Genomic DNA, 21,743 nt, shown 5'->3' on the forward strand with positions numbered 1-21,743 from the left:
AAGCACTGAACTTGACCCCATCCAGGTCCTGCCTACCCAGACTTGCTGAAAGGGGTTCGGGCTGCAAACCAGGAGAAGTCCAAGGCTTACCAAGTAGAGAAGCCGAGTCCTTTGTTGGCTGTCTTACTGCCCTGTCTCCTCAGGGATTTGGTTTCAATATGCTGGCCTATTTTTGTGCTTTATTCCAGTGGGTTCAGAGCCTGTGATCCCATCAGCCAGTTCCCCCTAGAAAACTGGCTTTTTTCCCTGAGCCTGCCAGGCCCACACACTTCCCTGAGCCTTCCTCCTACTGCTCCTCACCTCCTGCAGAAGGGCTGGGGGGATCCTGCTGATGTTGCTCCCCCCATTTCACCTGGCACTGGGTTACACACTGATTCATGCCGGTAAAGAAGGAAACTACTTTAGAACCAAAAGGGAGTAACAAAAAAAAAAAAAAAAAAAAAAAAAAAAATTAAAAATTTGTAATGCAAAATTACCGACACAAACTCCCCCCTCCCACCTTTCCCATAACAAAAAAGCCCAGGAATTAGACTTTCTTGGGACGACGTCCAACTTGGTAATAATAATAAATGCTGATGAGGATGAAGAGGGCTCGGCTGACCAGGAGGAGCACAGCACCTGTGGCTATCCGGCTACTCTCAGCCAGGGAGACGGTGGTAACTGGAGGAGAAGGAGGGAGACAAGCAGAGGTTGGTGATGCAAAACCAAAAGGAGACAAATAGCACAACGCTGTTTTTTGCTGCCCCCTAATGCAGAGCTTTGGCAGTAGCTGCTGAGCCCTGCAAGTTCAGCACAGGCTCGTTCACACACTCAGTGAACATGGCAGAGGCTCTACACTGGCTTCTTTTCACATCTGTGGACCCCAGAGCTCTCCATCAGAGACAGTCTGGTAGTCTCTCTGGGAGTCACACCCTCCTGAGTTTGTTTAGTGCCTTGAACACTTCAGTGCTAATAAACATTTCTCAACTTTAAGAGCATCTACAAAATATGCACAGTGCACACACATCACCTCTGTCGAGCACCTCGCTTTTCTGGGCACCAGCACATAGCTCAGATCTAAACCAGCCACACACTGTGCTACCAAGACACACGTACAAGAGCCCCCTTCATTGTTAAATATAGATGAGCTCCCTAGAAACAAGCTAAACTGTTATGCTCTGTTTTGGTAACACTGAACATCCCCCTTTTTAGTGTAGGTTGCTAAAATCTTTTCTTGTTAGACCCTAGGCAGTCTGCTCCAGAAACGACCTGTGCTGGCTGTGAAGCCCAGGACATTTTCAGGGAGAAAAATTAATGAATTGTCAGAGGGCAATGTCCAAGGAGCAGCTCAGGGCAGAGGCTATTCCATGGGGGAGAGAAAAGGCAAGCAGCTGCAGGGAAGATGCTCCACCATCCATCCCCGCTTCCCAGCACACGCCCTCCTCCTCCTCCCTCGCCCCGGCGGCCCGCGGGCACTCACCCAGGAACTGCACGGCGAAGTAGCAGGCCTCGGCCAGCAGGCTCCAGCGGATGATGGCCTTCTCGGCGGTGTACAGCGCGTTCCACATGATGAGCGCGATGCCTGCGGGGCACAGCGGGGCGCTGCCCGAGGGCCGGCACGGGCCGCACCCTGAGGCCGCGCTTCCCGCCCGCCCCGCGCGGCGCCGCTGCAGGACGCGGCTCGGCTCCCTTCCCTCCCGCGCCGCTTCTCCCAGCCCCGCTCCTCCCTGACAGCCCCCTCCTCCCGCCATGCCGCCTGCCCCATCTCCTCTGCCGGGCTCCCTTTGCTGGATACATGGGGTGAGCCCCCAGAGATTCAGCCAAGCGTTCCCCTTAGCAATTTCTTTGCTAACAGCAGGTGTTCTGCCCTCCTCGGCCCCCTGTCCCTCACACACCCCAGCCCGCGGTACGGCACTCACTGAGGAGGGCTCCTCCATAGAGCCGGATGGGAGTCTTGCTGCTCACCGCCTCCTCCTCAAAGATGGCATCAAAGAGCTGGTCAGGGAAGGCGAGGGCCTGGCAGGGGAGAGAGAAACTCAGCAACATGAACTGGCCAGGGCCACCACACCACCTGCTCTGGGGCAGCACTGCTCCAGCATCGTGCCTTTGTGGGATTGGAGCTGCTGGCCAGGGAACTGGACATTAAGGAGCACAGAAATATCACCATGTCAGCTGTCGGCTGCATGGCTGGTTTCTGCAGCCAAGGGGTTTATGGGCCCTGCTAATGGAAGCAGACTGGTGACAGGAACAAACAGCCAAGCACTCTGTTGGCAAAGCCCATTACTGAGACACAGTGAGGGCAAAGGCCTGGCAGGAGAAAGCATAGGAGCTGCTGGGGCAGGGGAGGAAGAGAAATGCCAGGGACCAAAGGGCTGTGCTGGCACCCCTTTGGCAGACAGGACCACATCCCTCACTCACCATGATGGCAACCCCGGAGAACATGATGGCGGAAACCAGCTGCCAGACCCTGCACGAGAGGCAAGACAGAGGATCCAGCATGAGTTTGGAGCTGACCAACCCCATCACTCATACTTCACAAAGCATTTCTGGCTGCCTGCTTGCCCATCAGCCTTCATCCTTCCCCCTTGCACAAATGAGACAGCCAGAAACATCCCACAGAAGGACTTAGCTTTCCACATCCCACTAGCTCCAGCCTCAACATGCAGACCAGCCTGCTGGTGAAGCACAGGGTCCCCACAGGACACATCACCCTGTCTTACAGTGGAGCAGGAGCTCCTCTAGCCTCATGTAGCCCTTGTAGATCTCTGCACATGCAGTGAGACAAGAACTTGAGGGCCTCAGGTACATTTATGGGGGAAGAATGCAGGTCTGGTTCCACAGCTGCAAGAAGCCCGCAGAGGGAGCAGTGATGCTGGCACAGCAGCAGAGTTGGTGTCAGAAAGTAGAGCTGGCAGGGATGCTGTGGCCAAGGGGCCTCAGACCTAGCTCCAAGGTGATCTGGTACCTTACCTGAGTCCCAGTGGTTCCCGGACTGCAAACTTGATTTCATTTCCCAATACTTGGCTAATCTGAAATTCAAATGAAAGGCACAAGATAAGCAGATCCTTCCCCAGTCTTTAGGCAGTACTCATCAGCCCAAAACCACGTATCTAATGCCATGTGGGAGTTTATCTCTGAAAGGGCTGGAAGGAGGAGGAGGACAAAGGATTCAGCTGTGAATCTTTGGTACCAACACCTGCCTTGATTTCCATCAGGAGCTGCAGCCTCTGCTGCTCCCTTACTGGGATCAGCCACCTGCAGCATGCCGCTGGGAAAGGGTCAACACTAACTCCTGCTTCCTCTTACCTGTGGAAGAAGGCACTCCTCACACACACATCACCTGCATGTCACAGGCTCTTGCAGAGCCCTCAGGGTGTCAGAATGTGTCCTGCTTTCATGTGCACGCTGCCCAGAGCTGTTCAGTGAACACACTCCTGTTCACAATGCCTGGCTGTGACTACCCCAAACCCCATTAGCCCAGCAGAAGGTCCCTTTCCCACCAGTACTGCCCATGCAGTAATGAACACCACTCCTCCTCCCCCCTCTGTGCCCTCACCTTGGAGCGATGGACCTCGCCGTCATCATCCTCCCCGCCGACGCCCAGGATCTTGCGTGTCTTCAGCCTGCTCACCAGGTCGGTCTGGCTGTGCTTCTTCATCAGTGGTGGGGGCTGCTTGGCCGCCATGGTGGCCCTGCCCGCCGAGCCCTGGGCTGCGAGGTGGCACAGGGAGGGTGCAGGAAGCGGCTCCGCTGTCACATGGAATTCCGCGATGTTTGGGAAAAATAGAACGGCCACCGTCACTAAATTGTCCTGTTAGACTGGCAGGCGGCTCCTCATCCTCGCGGGGCAGGGAGCCCTGGCAACCAGGCCGGCCCCACTTACAAGTGGCTCATCTCAGAATGATCCTGCTGTCTTCAGGATCTGCCAGGGAGGAGAGAGGGAAAGAAAAAACCCAGAGCAGAGTGGTTTTAGCATGGACATTTAGTTATAAATGCTTTTGACCTACAAACCATAATCTTGTCTATCTCAGCATGAGGCAGTGCCCAATACCTCTTTGCTGTTTTTGAGATTAGGGGAATTAAGTGCGTCTCAGACTAGGGGAATTAAAATCATTAAGTAATGCTTGGCCTTTTTTTTCTTTTCCCATGCAATACATCACATTCTTCAGCTGCCATTTCAGGTCAAACCCCAAACAAGTGTCAATTATTTATTTGTGTGTCCCCCCCTCAGATGCTGCAGCCCCCAGGCTGTGCCAGAACGTATCAGCCCACGAACAACAACAAGCTAGAGGCATGATTTTCCCTGAAGACACTCACTTTGCTTTCTGGGAAATGATGGCAATTAGAAACTACAAATACTATCTGGGTTAAGTAAATACAGGCAATGAGAATTTAAAAAGATAACTTCTGCCCTGGCATGTGTAAAGGTACAGGTAATGAGTCCCATGAAATGACTCTTGCCTCATCCCACAATCATAAAATCCTGGAAACCGTCAGTTTGGAAAGCCTTTTCTTGCAATTTGTCTTCATTTCATCTTGGCTCAGCTGAACACAAACACTTCTTTCCACTTGCCACTTCACCCTTCCAGAGACCCACAGAAATTTCCCCTAGGCACCAAGCACAGCTAATCCAGCCCGAGCAAGTGTCAGGCTCAAGCACCAGCAGCTTCATGGCCCAGCCAAGTCTTCCCAGAGCTGCCCCAGGAGGAGACAATTTATGTTGATGTCAAAATAGTTCACAGGTCTTTGGAGAGTAATAAAATGAGATACAATTATTTTGGCACTGTGCGTGCAAATGTTTTCCAGTGCCTTGCGAGGGACTTCCCTCTCAAAGGAAAACACTTCCCTGTGGTGGTTCAGACAAGAACAGCCAGTCCTGTCTCTTTCTTTAAGGCAAAGTTAAGAGATCTTTCTGAACCTCATGGTGAGCCCCATGATAAGGGTTTAATAAGATTCTTTCAGCAGACCAGGCAAAATGCTTTTCAGTGAGCCAGTTGAGCTACTTTGGAGGTACTTCTTTTGGATTGTAGCAGGACTTCTTTAGTCATGGATTTTTCCTCTAATTCCACTGAATAACTAAGCCCAGGTTCCTGGAAAGGCAGCATAAATCCAGATGCAGCAGTCAGGGTCTAGAAATATTTCAGAACTGGGACAGTGGAAAACAGCCACACAGAAGGAAGGTAGAAGCTGTATACTCAGGCTTTGAGCACAAGGCAGGAAGCTCAAATGGTAGCTGATAGTAGAAAAGTCTGAAAGATTTATCATGTCTGGGGTTTGCCAACCTAAACTGTCACAATAAATTGAGTGTATTCAAATCTAGATAATCCGCACAAAAAATCCACCCCAAAGCTGGAGTGATGTGTCTAAAAGAAAAGCTCAATTCTTTAACTAGCTACAGTTCTTGCAATTTTTTTCTGCTCCTGCCTGACCCAGACTCACAAGGTTAGATGCTGAGTGGTTTCTCACTAGAACTGCTGAAACCAGAGAAGACATGCTGCTGCTGTGGTATTTCTGGCCAAGCATTTTCTGACCAAAGCCATCCATCCCAATCATGAAACAACAGTCCTGTGGTGAATGCTCCTCTCTCACCCTGAGGCCATCCCACATCTCTAAAGTTAGGGGAAAGAGGGCCGGAGCAGGAGGATCCCACTGGCTTTCCTCAGGGATAAGAGACCTGAGGCTTGCTGGTCTTGACAGGACTTGGGGTGCTGAGTGGGGTGGCCATGCCATCCTGGCACTTCTGGATCTTTCCTGGTTTCTTGCTAGGGAAAGCCTGATGCCCACACCTCCTGCTCTGGCCTCATAGTCAGAAATGTCAGAGGAATGGAAAATGGGACAGGGGGAGGGGGGGGAAAGGAAACAAAAACAAACAAAGCCAAAAACAAAAACAAAAGGAAGGAAAAAAAAAGGAGGAAGAAAAAAGTAATAGAGAATTTCTCCTGAGAGCAAGAAGCAAAGAAAGGTGGGACTCCATGACTCACCAATGAAGAGTGCACTGAATAGCTTTGTGATTGCAGAGGCAGCTTAGCAACTGGCTCAAGGCCAAGAGATCAAAATTTGCCTTCATCATTTGTCTGGCCAGTTGCTTTCAGGGCAGGAGTTGGTGGAAATTTATCCACATCACCATTAACACTGCTCTCCCATTAAGAGTCTCCACTAATTTGTGGTGAGCCACTGGCCAAGAGCCGGGACAACACAGGCCAGACACAAATGCCAATAGAACAATCTGGTGCATAAAGCCACACTCCAGCACAGCTATGGCATGGCCCCGCAGCCAGTCACACATCTCATTACCCCATCGTCCAGAGACAGAGCCAGCCTCACAAATGCTGAATATTAATGGCTAACGAGCTAATGAATGCAATTAGCACTAATTCAGTGACATTCAGATAGAAGATGCTGAGGATTTGAAAACATTATACTTACATTAACGTATCCTGACACACTGACAATTTAGAGGATGGTTTCTATTAGCCTGTGAGTCTGCAAAGGGAAACCTCCCCCTCCTCTTTCTCCTGCGATTCTCTCCTCCTTAATCCTTTTTCCAAGCATCCCAGGGACTGTGCAGATCAACCACCATAAAAAGGCACTTCCTACTCCCTGCCACAGCTCTCTGTGATGGCCAGTGCCTATGTGCAGCTGAAAGAGGGTTTCTTCCTCACAGTTCCCTTTTCTTCGCAGGCTCTTTTCAGTGTCTGCTCCCTTGCTCGGCTGTTCAGCATACTGCATTCAATTTTGATAGCTACTGCTTAGCGGTGCAAAGAAACCCCACTGGTGCCACGCCAATGATAGCTCAATCTCTCCCACCTCCACAGCTCTTCCCTGCCAGCGTCTGGAGAGGAGAGCTCGGCAGCGTGGGAGAGAGGAGACTCGCCTGCACACGCCGCGGCGCTGCAGCAGCCAGAGCTGCGCCCACCGCCGAGGTGCAGAGCCAGAGCCCGCTCCGCCTGGCTGCCTGCAGCTCCCGCCAGCCGCAGCACAGCTGCCCGCGGTGCACAGCTGCCTGCCTGGAGGACCTGCCCCAGGGGACAGGGATGCTGCCCGCTGCTGAGCTGCACGGCACTGTCATCCACAGGGCAGCCTTTTACATGACAAACAGTGGTGCTTGAATTAAAGAGGTGGCACTGCAGAACCTCCAAGTGTTTGATGGCACTTCCAGTCTGCAAGCAGGGGAAGACAGTATGAAACTGGAGTCAAACTGTTTATACGTTTAAGTTGGTTTGGTCAGCTCTATCACGTTTAGGCCAGTGACAGGATTCTTCTCTCCTGTTTTAGTTTTCCCAAGTCAGCATGCCCAAGAAAACTCAACATCTTAACATCTTGAGCCTGCTTGGATTTGTTATACCTAAGAGTTATCCAGGAAGGTGCAGTGGATGTATGTCCTTTGTAACAGCCTAACAGGGCACTTGCCATGCCTGAGCATCTTCTACAAAGCACAGGTTCAGAACCAATATGAAGTATGAAGCAGATGAAGCAGAGGCAGTATCCCTTCCAATACTGGAGTTCTCTGGGAGCAATCAAGCAGATCCCAGGGGAGTTCTCCAGTACTGCAGCAGCACAAGGAAGTGTGCACATGAGAGGGGCATCCACCATGGCAGCTGTGCTGTACCTGGCCCTCACAGATGGGCTGATACCCACAGCATTTGGGTAGGGGCCCAGCAGCTATAATGGATTTGTCCAGCTCCTTTGATGCTCCACCCAGCTGCAGCAGTTCTGTCTCTTTGCTGCTGAGGACAGTACCGGGTCCATAGCAGCTGCTCTGGACTTTATACCTCATCAGCCACAGAGCTGTCAAGAAAGCCTGGGCTCAAATACATGCATACAGTAAAGAGGAGAGGCAGTGGAAACACAGGTGGACTAAGGACAGGATCCACAGACCCACCAAGTACCTTGGTCCTTGCAAACAGTACCCTGTTGCCTAATCACATGCGACCCAAGACTCCTATTTTCCCACCACACATGAAGGTTCAGTCTTCTCACTTTTATATGCTTAAAATCGTTCACAAACAACCTCAGACACTTCAAGGCTCTGAAATGCTGAGGGAAAAGGTAAATTCCCTGTGTCTAACCCAAAAACATGCCTGAGAGTCACAAAACATCTTTGTGCATCCTATCTAAATGGCCTATCAGGACTTCCCCCAGGAAGCCCATGGTGCAGCAGACCCTAAGCCAGAACTCCCCTTGTCCCATGTTACTACCAAAATATAACTATTTTCATCCTGTATTTCTGCAACTGCACATCCCAAACACATGGTGACCAAACCAGCTCCCTGCCTAGATTTCTATCAAGCGTGAAGATTTAGACTTTTAGAACATTTCTACCACCAGCTAGCTGGAAATTAAACTTGATCAAGCCAAAAATAACCTGATGATCAGGCAGTAAAACCAATTAGCACTCAGCCACCACAGCAGCAGAATGTGGCGGCTGCTCCCGCTCCGTCTGGCACAGTCTGTACCCCTGAGCAACAGGGAGACTTCAGATTTCTCACCTGTAACAAGCCAGGTACACAGGACACTGTTCCCACATAAACACCAGCCCTCTCAGCACAGAAGGCTCTTTGCAATACCAGCAGGAAGCATGTCATGACAGAGGCTCATCCCCAGTCCTGCTACAGCCCTTCAAGCAACTCTAAAAGGTACAGGGAGACTGTGTCATCCCTAGGGAATACCTACAGACCTAGGCAGTAGATTTCCTGCCCCTACACATGATCAAAATGCAAAGCAAGATCCTTAGGTCAAAGAACATCTTCACTGGGTGCCTCCAGATCGTGTCCCAAATCATCTGCAACGCACCAGGAGCCTCAGGCATATCTCAAGCTCACCCTTCAGGCTGAGCACATCTCACGGCCAGACACTGTTGGATGCCCTCCAATGCTATTTGTGAGAGATGCAGAGCTGTCCATGACCACAAAGCCTCCACTCACAAGGCAGTGGCATCCAGTGCCTACAGCAGCTCCGGCAGCCTAAACATTACAGATCACCCAGCATCACCCCTCAACAGGAGACAGTGACTCCTCTGCAGCCTGCTGGGGAGGAAAGAGTTAAGTTATGTTGCTTACTCAAGTCACCACCACAAAAAAAAAAGGACATCCAAAGCCTGCTCAGCCTTTTCCATGCATCCTCTCCTCCATCTGCTTTAGGGTTGCTTTAGCCCAAGCAGGCTCAGCCCCTCTACCCTCTTCCTCACTGCTCCTCTGCAGCCCCTGGGTACAGCAGCTCCTGCTCCAAGCTCCCTGTGGCTGTACAAACATCCTGCCCCAAGAAAAACTACTACTGGCTGTATCCCATAGCATCTGGGAGGTACAGCCCAGAATTTTATTGCCCGTAGGTTTCAAATTTCCTTCTGCAGAGACCACAGGAAAGTTTCTGTCTGTGTCACAGGATGTGTTATACAGCAATCAAAACCTGTAAAGTGCTCGGTTTCCCCAGAACTCAATAAAAAAGCTCTGTTGCTCTACTGGTTCCTCAAATGGGAACTATAATTAAACACAGCAATCTCACTCCTGCCCGCCTGCCAGCCACCACCTGCAGCAACTCTCTGACCCCTCCGTGGGCAGCAGTTCAGGGGAGAAATGCTTGTTTGCCTCTGGCAGCAGCTGGCAGGGCAGCCTGGGACATGCTGCATGAGCACAGCATGCCCTGCACAGTGTGGTGACAGGCAGGGACACAGGGCTCCCTGTGGTACCCAGCAGGACACCTGGCCCCACCACCACCCCTCTGTGTGGGCTCAGAGGACAAACAGGCTTCACCCTCCATCTATCACACCCCACGTGCAAGCCTGGCCATGCCACCCTGCCTTCTCAAGCAGCCCATCCCTGGCTGCTGGGGTGTGTTTTGGCTGCAAATACAAAGGGTGCAAGGTACAAGCACAGCCAATGCACGACAGCTGCTGCAGCAGCTCTCTTCTGTGTTACTTACATAAAAGTCCACCCCTTGTATCATCCTCCTCTCTGCCACCGAGGCTCTCAGCCAGGCCAGCTACTGCAATCCATCACCCCAAAGCTGCCCTTGCTCTCCCCAAAGACTCTGGCTGCCACCTCCCCACCCAGCCCCTCGCTGTCTCAACAGATGGCACAACCAAGCAGTTAAGTTTCCCAGGAAGCTGGGAGGATGGAGGGAGGGGGGGAAGCAGGACATATTAGGATCGGGTGCTGTTTTTCTTTAAGGGCATTAAAAGAGGAGAATTCCTCTTTGATTCCCAGCTGCCCTAGACAGGTGTTTGTGAGGGACAGCCCCAGAAGCTTAATGGGCCATCTGTCCTGCAGATGATTTCTACAGGGAAACATTAGAAGGAGAAATAAAACCCATATGCACACACAGAGAAACACACAGAAAAAGTCCCCCCAAAAACCTAACCAAGTAAATCAACCCTTACTACTGAAAAAGAGCAGCTTAAAAATCTAGGAAAGCCCTTCAACCAAACTAATACAGGCCAGTTTTACAGAAAATATGATGCAACTTCATTTCATCTCCTCTGTCTTGCACCTGAGGTGTAACAGAGGCTCAAAGGATCTTTATGGGGAGACCCTGGGAGGAGCAGGGAAGAGTCCATACACCTGCTGCTTATCTACAACCCCACTGGACACTGAACCTTCACACTAACACAGTAACTTCTTGGCACCTCTTTTCCTGACAACCTCAAACCTCCCCAAATTTTCTTTCTATGTGCCCCCAAGCACCTGACAAGAGACTTCCATAAATACTCCAGGAAGCCAATGCTCTTTATTCTCAACAATTCCCTGCACCTCTATCCTTTTCCAGAACTCTAAAGAAAATTGTTAAGAAACTACAATCCGGGACATTAAGTCCCCTGAGCCACATAAAGGCACAACATCCATCTGTATACTGTCACTGAAATAGTGATTTCAAAGCCATTCTCGATGGATTCCCTCCCCAAAGACAATGATCTACACTTCCAGCAACATTAGTTCTCTATCTGCAATCCTGAAACTTACTCAGCACAATGCAAACACTGAGATTTATACACTGTCACGATGTCTACAACCATGAAATGGAAGATGAAATGAGTCTGTTCCACTCCAGAATTGCAAAAGCAGATTCCCAACCAGGTTCAAGGGCCAATTTGCAACCCCAGCCTGAGAACAACTCCTGCAGGACACCCTAGCAGCATCAGTTTATTTTCTTCCATTTGTGTTGAAAACAAAGAGTTTCTCATCTCCATAGTCTGTCATGATATGACCAGATGTGCAGTCTAGGCAAACACAATAGGGAGGAAAAAGGGCAGACGAATAAATTTGCATTAAGCAGGAAGACTGCCTTGTGGAATAGCCAGAATATTTCCTGAGTCCCAGGCACATAGGCACTCACAGGACTCACACCTCTCATTGTTCAAGTAATAAATGTTCCTTCTATGACACTGAAGTTCTGTAATCAGGCCTGATATGAAATGGCCCAAGCAACTATCAGTCAACAGCTGAGTTGTTAGCAAGCCTGTTTTAGAGCATTTCCCATACACATGGTTACATCCAAATCCTGGATAAAATAATAAAAGTTTATTATTTATATAAATACATTTAATTTATAAATTACAAGTTATATAGTAATTAACCCAATATGAATGTGCATATATATTAATATAAATCTATGCATTTGTACATGAATATATATATAAAAAAATATATATTATGTAATCATTTACACACATACACACACAAATAAGAGACATAGGCTGATTTGTGTGGACTTACTTTGGGTCCCATTGCACAATCTCTTGGCTGGTTACTTGACTACCAAGTATGTTGGCATTCACCTGTATTTTGGTCTCAAACAGCTTGTCCCCAACTTCTTCCTGGAAGAAGGAAGTCATTTAGAGTCTCAGCTCCTGCTTCTAGGTTGACCATTTAGCATATGTGCTCTCTCAGCCCTGGACTACCACCTACACACTGCTTAGACTCATCACTGCAGCTTGGGAACACCTTCTCACATCTTCCCTGAACAGCACACCAATATTTCCTGTTCATTCACACAGTTAGAACTCTGGGTTTATCGCTCCCTCACGGCTCCTTACACATGAAATAAGCCCAGGCATGCAGACAGGCTCAGGGAGTTGCTTAGCAAAAATATGATGGAGAAGGCCTCCCAAGAAAACACATACTTCAACTACTTGGTAGCCTATCCCAACGTGGCAAAAATCTCCCTCTGACACCTTAGCAGTTTCTATAGCAACAGGTTACTGCTAAAAATGTCAGATGCAAAATTCCCCATGTTGGGCAAACAGGAGCCAGGAGGACAGATTTAGAAGAGGAAAACTTCTAAATAGCTGCTGCCAGAGCTAGCACAGGCTCTGCTAATTCACAAGTCGGTGGTGAAACACCTTAAAAGAAACTTCTAGCAACCCACTAGAGGGGGGAACACATGGTGTATGGGAACATGTCTGTGGAACACACTTCCATAGCATCTCTCAGAACGAGGAGGAGCCACAATACTCCCCTCTCCTGCAATGAGGCACTTGAAAGTGAAACCAGCTGTTTTCAGGAACAGAACTACAGCACAGCATGCAGAGTAGGAAGCCTGAAAGCCAAACTATTAGATTATAGGTTTGGCAGTACTGCTGCTCCTTGCATAAAATCAAGACTAGGTCATTAAACCTCTGAGACCTTAGTTTTCCCAGATGTATATGAAAAGTAAATCTACCACAGAAGTTCATACAGCTCATGTGCAGCAGGTGAGACATGTCACATGCAATGGCCCAGCCACCTCACCAGTGCCAGGTCATGACACCTCAGCCTGCTCTTGGGTCATAACACACATCAGAGGCAGAAATGCCCTTCCTGGCCTGACTAACAACCAGCTTAGCAGGACATAGATTTTTTCTGTCTTCTTTTACTGCCCTGTGGAAACCACGGGGTGAACCTCACATGGATACTGCCTTCACAAACACCAGAAACTCTCAGAAGATTCTTGTGGTCAGATTAAACCCAGATGCAGAAAATCAAAGCTGCCACAGCTCAGCAGTGAGCTGCACGGGGGAGGAAGGCAGGAGGAAGCCCACCACACTAACAACAAATGACTGCATTTGCCAGTGTGGTTCTCAAGTCAGAGTCATGAAGAACCCACAGGCTTTCCCCACAAGCACAGCACCCACCCCTCTGGAACTCACCCACCTGACTTTGCTTTTATGTGCTGCTGAGTCAGGGGAAAACTCTGCACAAAACCATATATGTGGATGTGCACATGTTTGTTTATGCATGAGCTGTCAAACCCCGAATTATGCACACATCAACAAGGCTCTTTGAATTCCCCGACTGTGAAGTGCATGGCATTTCATCAGAGCCCTCCTTTTGGATTTCATATCATGCACTATCAACAATGGCTATTCAGCACACAAGTACCCTTTAGAAAGCTTTAGTCAGAAAAAGGAACTCTTCTAACGGAGATTGAAAGAGACAATGTCTCTGATGCACGACAGGTTCCCCAGCTTCCACAAAAGACCAGTGTATGTGTACTGTGAGGAGCAAATAGTCAGTCTGCCCTCAGCCCAGAGTAAAAGCACTTAATGCATGGAGAGAATGGAGTTAAGAGGCATCAACTATAACTGGAATCTGTACATCTCCCCCTTTTAGGCTCCCTCAGAAACAGGCGGGTGAGCAAACCCTCAGAGGTGTCCATTTTAGGACAAGATGGATCATCCTCTGCAGTGGTTCACCTTTTTCCATATACCACAGGAGCAGCCTAGATGATGAGCAAGGTTAGGCTTTTGATTGCTTTTACATGGATGGACAAGATGAAGATCCTTGCAGTGAATTTTTCACTACCTGATCCTAGGCAAACCTTGTGTCAGTTTTGCCCATCTCACAGCATGGAGCCACGCTTTGGGATTATGCAAGGAGAGGGTATGGAGATGCCATGTCCCATAGTCAGAGCCACAAAGGACCCACATCAGCCTGAGGAACTAAAGCAATACTTCTCTTTTCATAGCAGAGAGGAGGCAAAGGGGTGGACAGCAGTATGTGGCATCAATAGCCTTGGTGACAGGGGGTATCTAAGAACTGAGAGGTCCCACAGGAGCTCTCTCTGCATCTTGCTGGCACATCTGAGAGAAGTCTTAGGAAAAAAATGATAAAAGTAGTACTGATTAGTTCTTTTCCCTACTTTTGTTTGATTCCTCTACCCAGGGACAAGGAGGCAATAGAGAGATTCAGGCAGCCAAATGATAGCAGCATCAGTGCTGACAAATCAAGGTCTCAAGTAACCATGGAAAACACAGCATTGCCAGATGTCCCATCTCTACTATCAAGGATTGTTTAAGGACCTTCCCTTCTTTTTCAGTTTTAAGTCTCAGACACTTGTGTACAACAAGTTCCAGTAATATCAGGATCATCCATCAGGATTCTGTGTGTGTGTGTATACACACAGGATGCTTTGCTACTGTGTCTGTGTAAATATACATCTGTCCACAAACATACAGCACAGCCTCCTGCTTACTAGAGCTCATGACAAAAGTGTCAGGTTTTAGCCAACACCTTCCCCATCATCTTTCACTGTAATGTCATCTCCTTGCAGCCAGGACTCTGGGGGTTTCACATTGGCCTCTTCTCCCCCGTTTTCTTTGACTAATGACAGGCACTCGCTTTGCACAATGATGTGATGCAGGGAATAAATTGGCTGGAGGGGATAAGCTCAACTGCTTTATTATTCCTCCATCCATCCATCAATGCATACTACTTATCCAGAGATTTAAACAGTGGACGTTGTCACAGTTCATGGAATGAACTGGAAGAATTCCTGATGGGTTTTTGCCAACAGACTAGGCAAGAACTCATTCATACACCCCAAGGAGAAAACGGTTGCACTGGGCAGAGCAGTAGGGCAGGAGAGTGGAAGGATGCACCATAGGTGCCTGCAGTTCAGAAGCACAGCAGATCTCTGGGCAGCACTCAGAGACTCCACCAGCAATGCTGATATTAAAATCAGCTAAATTTTATTCTCACTTTATCGTGAAAACAACCTTGGAAAACACAGACAGATGATCTAAATTCTTTGGTCCTTTTCAGTGCAAACTTTGACTCCTGGTAGACTTCTGCTTTCTGTGGAGTAATGTTTGGATGCTGTTTATTGCTATTAAACAGCTTCTACAGAAGCTTTTCTTCCTATGCCACAAAGAAAATGTTGGGAAAAAGCCAATACCATCCAGCTCCCCTGGATTCAGTACTGTGTTTTTTTCATTTCCCTCTCCCCTCTGCAAGGAGGCAGCTCATGTTTTTGCCTACTTGGAATATGCCAAACATCTACCATGAATGGCATACCAGGCAGCTAAAATTAAATGTCCAACAGAAAGATTAAGAGGGACTTACAACCATGGACCTTTAAAATATCTTGTTTTTCAGAAAATACCCTGCTTCCTGGAGCTCTGGCTAAGACTGGCAACACAGCCCTCCATTTCCACAACACAGTCCTTCCTAAGGACTCCATACAACATGGCAGTGCCTGTACCCAGGCTGTGCTCCAGCATTGTCCACACATCTCCCACAGCTTTGCAGCAACACAGTACAGGGCACTGGTGAGTGAGGCTGCTGCCTGGCTGGGTGCATGCTGTGCACAGCAAGGCAGGGCCAGACAGCCAGGAAGGCTGAACCAAAAGCACCTTCTTGGCTGTCAGGAAGGATAGGGAGCACAGCTGTTCTCAGGAAACTGCCTGCTCTTTGTCACATCTATCTCCATCTACAGCAGCCCTAACTGGAAGCCCAGAAAGAAAATGCAGCACCCAACAAGGTGCTATTTTAAGGCTCAGCAGTGGAATTCCTGGAACAACACCTGTTGACTGAAAGACCTTCTCAAGTCTGTATATGACCATGAACACCCAACAACAGAGGTTTGTTTCACTCATAAGGTGGCACCACAACAAAAAGTGCTTCTCCTGCCACCACGGGTTACTGAATGAACAGGTACTCAGACAAAAACACCATCTGAGTCACCCACGGAGTTTCCTGAAGACTTGTAGGTTTTTTCTGTGGGTCTCTTTTTCGGCTGCTGACACAGACTCAAACTGTTTACCTTCCCAACCCAGGCAGGATACAGGTAAAGAGGGTTGCAAGCCTTTGTGTGCTGCTCTGTCTGCACCTGCCCCTCTGGGCCACGCAGCCCAAGTGCTGCTGCCTAATTTTAGTACGAAAAGGAGGGATTCCCCTCTGGTTTGCAGCAGCAGGCAGCTGCAAAGAGGACTGCACACTAATCTCCCTCTAAAATACAGAATCCCTTCAAACAAATAATTAGGTGGCCAGTGTTATCTGACACTCCTCTGTGCACATCTCCTGCTACACCAACTTATCCTGTAATACCAGGCGTCAGGAGACCAGACTACCGAACCGTGGATTTATTTCTAACTGCTTTTCTCCCCATGCTCTCCTAAAGTATGTTAATCCAAATCCCTAACAAAAATATCTAGGAAACTCTGCTTCAATGGAGACAGCTACCAGCCCCTATGCTTAGGCTTCTGATTTTGGCCCCTTAGGTTCAGAAAGTGAGCACACGGTTCCTGACCACCAACATCAGCAGAAGCTGCTCAACCTTTAGCACTAAACACAATTACAATGATTTTGATAATTAATGTTTTGGTGATAGATCTCTCCTCCCCATAATGACAGCAGCAGTCAGTATAAACCTGGAATAGAGCTTTTTTACAGACTCTGATCCTTGGTTTTTGCCCTGTAAGATGAGCTGGGCAAGGGTCCAACCAAAGTCTGATATAAATGAGTCAGGTACAGCCTAGGCAAAGGCTTCCCCATCAAAACCAATGTGCAAATATGCTCAATGAGTTCTTACTTTGCATACAGAGGGATAGAAAGACATTTACAGATTTAGGTAATTAGAACATATACCCAGTGCCCAGAATGAGGATAAGAGACTTACACACATTGTGAAACCCGGCAGGAAAGTTTGCTACTGGGGTTTCATCAGAGCCCCTGCGAGGCAGAGCTGTGGTGGGCCTTCCAGTAAAACCCTGTGCATCTCCAAGCCTCCTCTTCCCCATCTGTCATCCAGGGTCAGCCACACTAATCAGCACCACAGATGGGCACTGAAATACACAGAGATGCATTAAGCCTTGCAGACGACACAGAGCTCCACAAACAGGAAGCCCAAGGAGGCAAGAGAGTCATTTATCATTTGTAAACTACTGAGACTGTCTTGGTTATAGCTGGATTTCTTTTTCAGCATCTTTTAGCATCTTGAACAAGAACTTTTCAAACACGGAGTGAACTCATGCTAGCCTGCAATCTCCAGGACAGCACCAAACCCATATTTTCCAAGGGAAGGCAAAAAGCAATGAGAATAGAGAACACCTGGTCACCTCTTAAGTGTTGTTTTTCCTGCTCTGGAAAAAATCCAAATGTATTTTGTGGCCAGCATTGGGTCTTTTCCTCCTGAGACTTATTTTCACATTCCTACGTCAAAAATACAAAACCCAGAAGATCTACGTTCTATAAATAATGTCCCAATAGTGCCAAGGTCACCAAGCGTTCCCTCTGGCACCAGGCCAGAAGTCAAACATAAACAATCTCAACATCTTGCTGGTTCACGTGTGCTTTTATCCGGTGCCAAGGGAAAGCTTGTAGCCAAAAGCGTAGCGCTGAGAGACACCCCCACCTCACTCACAGCTCCACCCAGGTCACCATGCAGCCTCCCGGGCAGCCCGGGGGGAAGGCAGCCAACCTGCCTGCGTCACAGGGAGATACTCCTTGTGCTCTATGGACATTCAGCACTTCTCATTCGAAATTTGGGGGCTTACTGCCTGAGGACCAAGCACACACGTGGCACATTTCAAGATCCAAACAGCTCAAAGTGATATTTGTAACCAGCATGTGGTACCATCCCTCCCAGCCCCTACTATTCAAAATGTTGACCTCCAGAGAGCTGCAGGACAAGTGAACACCAGCTGCAGATGTACTCCTGGTATTATGCACACTTCAGCACTCAGTGCTCAATGAGAACAATAAGGAAACATTTCCCTTTGAATCACACCCCAGCCTCCAAGCGGCTCCAAATGGACTGAAAACCTCAGGGGAGGGCGTGTCTGTGGTTTATTCTCCAAGAGATCAATGGCCACCCCAAGCCTCGCCTTGCTGTGCATCTCTGGAGATGCTCTTGTGTTCGTATCTCTACAATAAAACCACACTACAGGCCCACAGGCAGAAAGGACCAACTTCTCTAGAGACTGTAGAGCAGATCTCCCCTTCTCAGCCTCCTGGCTGGGACAACCATCTACCCAGGGGAGAGCTCCCTTCACCTTGCTCTGCACTGCAGTCGAAGAACAAGAACACACACACTAAAACAACGAAGTCCCCCTTTTCCCAGCTGCTGTCAGTTCCCACCCCCTCACTGCTGAGGCCACCAGGACACCACAGATTCATGGTGCCATCACACTGTTGTGCATGCATCAGGTGTGTATTTATGCAACCTAGCCCTAGGGCTAGGGCTAGTTGAGGTGCTTTCATGCTGAGTCTCAAGACCTTGTTTATTTTGAGGTTTTGCCTTTCTAAGAAAACTTCCTCCCTGGGCAGTCTCCCCTGTTTGAACTGTAACTACTATTTATTTGTTTAAAAATCACTTTCCTCATCCACAGGCCCTGAATGCCATTATTCAGCAGGCTGGTCCACTGCAGATAGAGTTACAGAACAAGTTATTTATGCCAAGTCCAGAATAGCCAGTGCTCTTGCATACTCTGTAGTTTCTCATGGCTCAGCTGTGCTAGTGGTACCCAAATGTCAACAAAGCTTTGGTTGCTGCTGGCATTTGTAACTCCCAGTCTTTGCAGACAGAGGACATTAAATGGTACCCATTTAACCACTTGCAGTCCTGATTCTCAGGCAGCTGCAGGAGGGTCAGGTTCCTAGCTCAGGTAAGAAAAAGCCTCACTGAAGTCCAACTCCAAGTAGTGCTGAGGCAGGTCAAGGAGCAGGTGCTGAATAAGGTGCTGCTCCTTGCTCAACGTGGTTTGCTCAGTCGGAGCTGAACTCAACAGAGAAGCCTAATAGCTGCTGCTGCTCTAGACAGAGCAGTGCAGCTGCTCAGGTGGGACAGCCAGACCCTGTGAGAGGCATAGCAGACCGCTCAGCACGCGGGAATGTGCGAGCTCTGGCGGGGATGCAGAGCCCGCTGAGAGCTGGCTTTCCTCACATTCCCCTCTCCCATGGCAGGGGGTCTCTCCCGGCTCCCTCCCCCATCGCGGCTCCAGTCCCCTGCCCCTCTCCCTCCATCCCCACCCAGCACCTCCCCGTCCACCATGGCCAAGCCCACCTCGCCGGGGTTCCCCAGGACACCTACAGGATCGCATCCCACGGGGAGCACAGCTGTGCCAGCTGCCCTCATCCCAGTCCTACGCAACGCTCAGCCACCGCGGCTGACCCCCTAGCCTGTGCAGAGGTCAGGACTCAGCCTCCCCTTCCAGGCACCTGAAGTACACATCTGGGCACCGCGGTCCTCCTGTGATGCTTCCCGAGCACGCGGAAAAGGACAGAGCACATGCGGGAAAAAGTGACATCGGACCCTTGCCTTTGAGTGGAGTAACAGGCAAGAGAAAGCCCTCTCCACAAAGCCGAGGGACCGCCTGCGCATCACCTCGCAAGGCGGCACGGCTGCTGCCCCTCCAACGCTCGGAGTAACCCGCCACCTCCCACCAGGACACAGCGCTCCGCCACCTCCTCCTCCACGCATCCCACCGGAGCGGGCACGGCCGGGACGCAGACGGTCCCCCCGCAGCCCTGCGCAGCCAGCGCAAGGGCTGATCGCTCTCCTTAAGCCCCTGTCCGTCCGTCCGTCGGTCCGTCCATCTCTCCCCAGTCCGTGCTGACTGCGAGGGGACAGCGGGGCGCACGGCCGCGATCCCGGGACCCCGAGGGGCGGCGCGGAAAGTCCGCGGCGCGGGGGACGCGCGCAGCACTCACCGCCCTAGCGCAGGTCCCGGCGGCGGGGCGCAGTGCCGAGGGCTCGGCCGGGCTGCCCCATGGGCAAAGCGCTCGGGGGCCGCCCGCGGCGCCGCGCAGCCCGCAGGCAGCCAGACTGAGCCCGGCCCCCCGCGCCGCGCCGCCTTTACCGCGCCCGCCCGCCCCGCCCGCGCCGGCCCACGGCGGGCGGGACCGCCGCCTGCACCGCCAGCGCCTGCACCGCCTTTACCGCCACCGCCACCGCCTTTGCTGCCCTGCCACCGCCACCGCCACCCCGACGGGCCGGCCCCGCCGCCCGGAGCGCTGCGCTACCTGCGGGCTGTGCCGCGCCCCGTGCGGCTCCCGTGCAGGTCACGCGTGGGCCACCTGTGACCGCGTCCTAGCGCGTGGGAACAAAGAGCGGCGTCCCGGGGCCGCGCTCCTGCGAGGGAAGGAGGGGCGGGGGCATCCATGGAAATAAACCCGTGGGAGAAACAAAAGGCTCCGGTCCCAGCCAGCCCGTCGGGGAGCTGCCGGAGAGGTCTCATCCTTCATGTCCGACGGGTTAGAGCTATTGAGGGTCGGAGAGGCTGTCCCAGTCCTTCTCTGCGGTACAAACGTGGTTTCGAGGACTGCTTTACGATTCCCTGAGAAAGGCAAACGAGAATAAACGTGGGCGCAGGGGGCCACGCATAGTTTTTCCAGGTGAAGTAGTTCAGGGGAAGAGCCTGGCTGCACAGAGCTGCGGGGTCATCTCCCGCGCCAGCCGGGCCAGCGCCGGCCCTGGAGCGGGGCTCACATCACCCGGTCCCTCTGAAGGATGCTCGGAGACCAAGTCGGGCGTGCCGGCATTTTCATGTTGCGGCTGCCTCAGAGCAGATAAGATTGTAACGAGAGAGAACGACAGCATGGTAAAGGGCAAACATCAGCAGCAAGCGCAGAGAGCTGGCAGAGGAGCTGGCGGCAGCTCTGTCTCTATCCTGATGCAACTCCTTTTTCTAAGGCAGGTTTCTGGTGTGATCATTTCACCCAGCTCGTTTCACTGGTCCAGTTTGAGGGTATAGAAGAGGATGATGCCTGCGTGAGGAAAAGGGAGAGGGGAGTACAGAGACGGGGATCGGGTGGGAACCTTTGAACTTACTTTAACCCCATGGATAAACCCTAATGGAGAACCACATCCTCAAACATGCAATGTGATGAGATCATTGCAAACACAAGAGTGTCCTTTGAGAAACTGAAGGCTTATCCACTGAGAACTGGGCTGAAATGTATCATTCCACAGAGCCAAGTAATGAATCTTTGGGAAACAGAACATTTCTTCAGAGGGAATATCTGACATTTCAGTAGCTGGTTTTGCTGCATAACAGAGGGGGAAAATGCTGATTTTTTTTTGTTTGTTTGTTTTTTGGTTTTTTAAATGCAAGTTCTAAAACAAATTCAATCCTGCCTTGGAGCTAGTCAAACATTTTACTTTGATAAAGTTCAAAATTTTCAGTGTGATTGTGCCAGAACATGTACAAGAGATGAAATATTATACATACTCCATCTGGGCTTTGTGGCATTGAAATATGATAATGAAATACAAAAGCATACAGAGCAAAATGGGAAGACACAGCCGAAACAATCACGTTTTATATTATTGACATGAAATAACTATGATATTGTCAAACATGGAAAGTCAAAATATGTCACGCTGACATTTTTTAAAGAGAAATTTGCATTCAAGGAGATCTCTCAAAGTTGTTTCAAAGAAGTAATGAACAGTTTTCCAAGGATAGCTCAGGCTGCTGCATCAGGGTGAGAGTTTCAGAAGTAGTAAACATTTCTTTTCAATGTTCGTCATTCAAACAGTTGTGTCATCTGATGTCACAAGGAACTATGGGG

At 50.0% G+C, this 21,743-nt stretch overlaps 1 protein-coding gene across 2 annotated transcripts; it reads right to left on the minus strand.

Annotated features, from left to right (window-relative positions):
* Positions 1 to 441: 441 nt before the first annotated feature.
* On the minus strand, positions 442 to 19,995 carry TP53I11 (tumor protein p53 inducible protein 11). Of its 2 annotated transcripts, none has more exons than XM_079309452.1 (7): positions 19,881 to 19,995; positions 3,536 to 3,901; positions 2,950 to 3,008; positions 2,398 to 2,446; positions 1,899 to 1,995; positions 1,460 to 1,561; positions 442 to 660 (listed from the first exon to the last, which is right to left on the minus strand). In XM_079309452.1, exons 2-7 carry the CDS (start codon positions 3,662 to 3,664, stop codon positions 527 to 529), a joined length of 570 nt encoding a protein of 189 aa, XP_079165578.1. In that variant the 5' UTR covers positions 3,665 to 3,901; positions 19,881 to 19,995; the 3' UTR covers positions 442 to 526. The 2 variants fall into 2 exon arrangements, with proteins under 2 accessions (XP_079165578.1, XP_079165579.1); XM_079309453.1 differs by having other exon boundaries at positions 3,536 to 3,885; positions 19,866 to 19,993.
* Between the last annotated feature and the right edge of the window lie 1,748 nt (positions 19,996 to 21,743).

Source organism: Erithacus rubecula, assembly GCF_903797595.1.
Source record: "Erithacus rubecula genome assembly, chromosome: 6".
Taxonomy (NCBI): Eukaryota; Metazoa; Chordata; class Aves; order Passeriformes; family Muscicapidae; genus Erithacus; species Erithacus rubecula.

Bases quoted from the DNA above. Each gene is read 5' to 3' on its own strand.
- TP53I11 (XM_079309452.1), bottom strand. From the start codon at position 3,664: ATGGCGGCCAAGCAGCCCCCACCACTGATGAAGAAGCACAGCCAGACC. The intron at 2,447-2,949 runs GTAAGGTACCAG...CCTCTCGTGCAG, and splicing joins CGGGAACCACTGGGACTCAG to GGTCTGGCAGCTGGTTTCCG. The intron at 1,996-2,397 runs GTGAGTGAGGGA...CTCCCCTGCCAG, and splicing joins TCTCCGGGGTTGCCATCATG to GCCCTCGCCTTCCCTGACCA.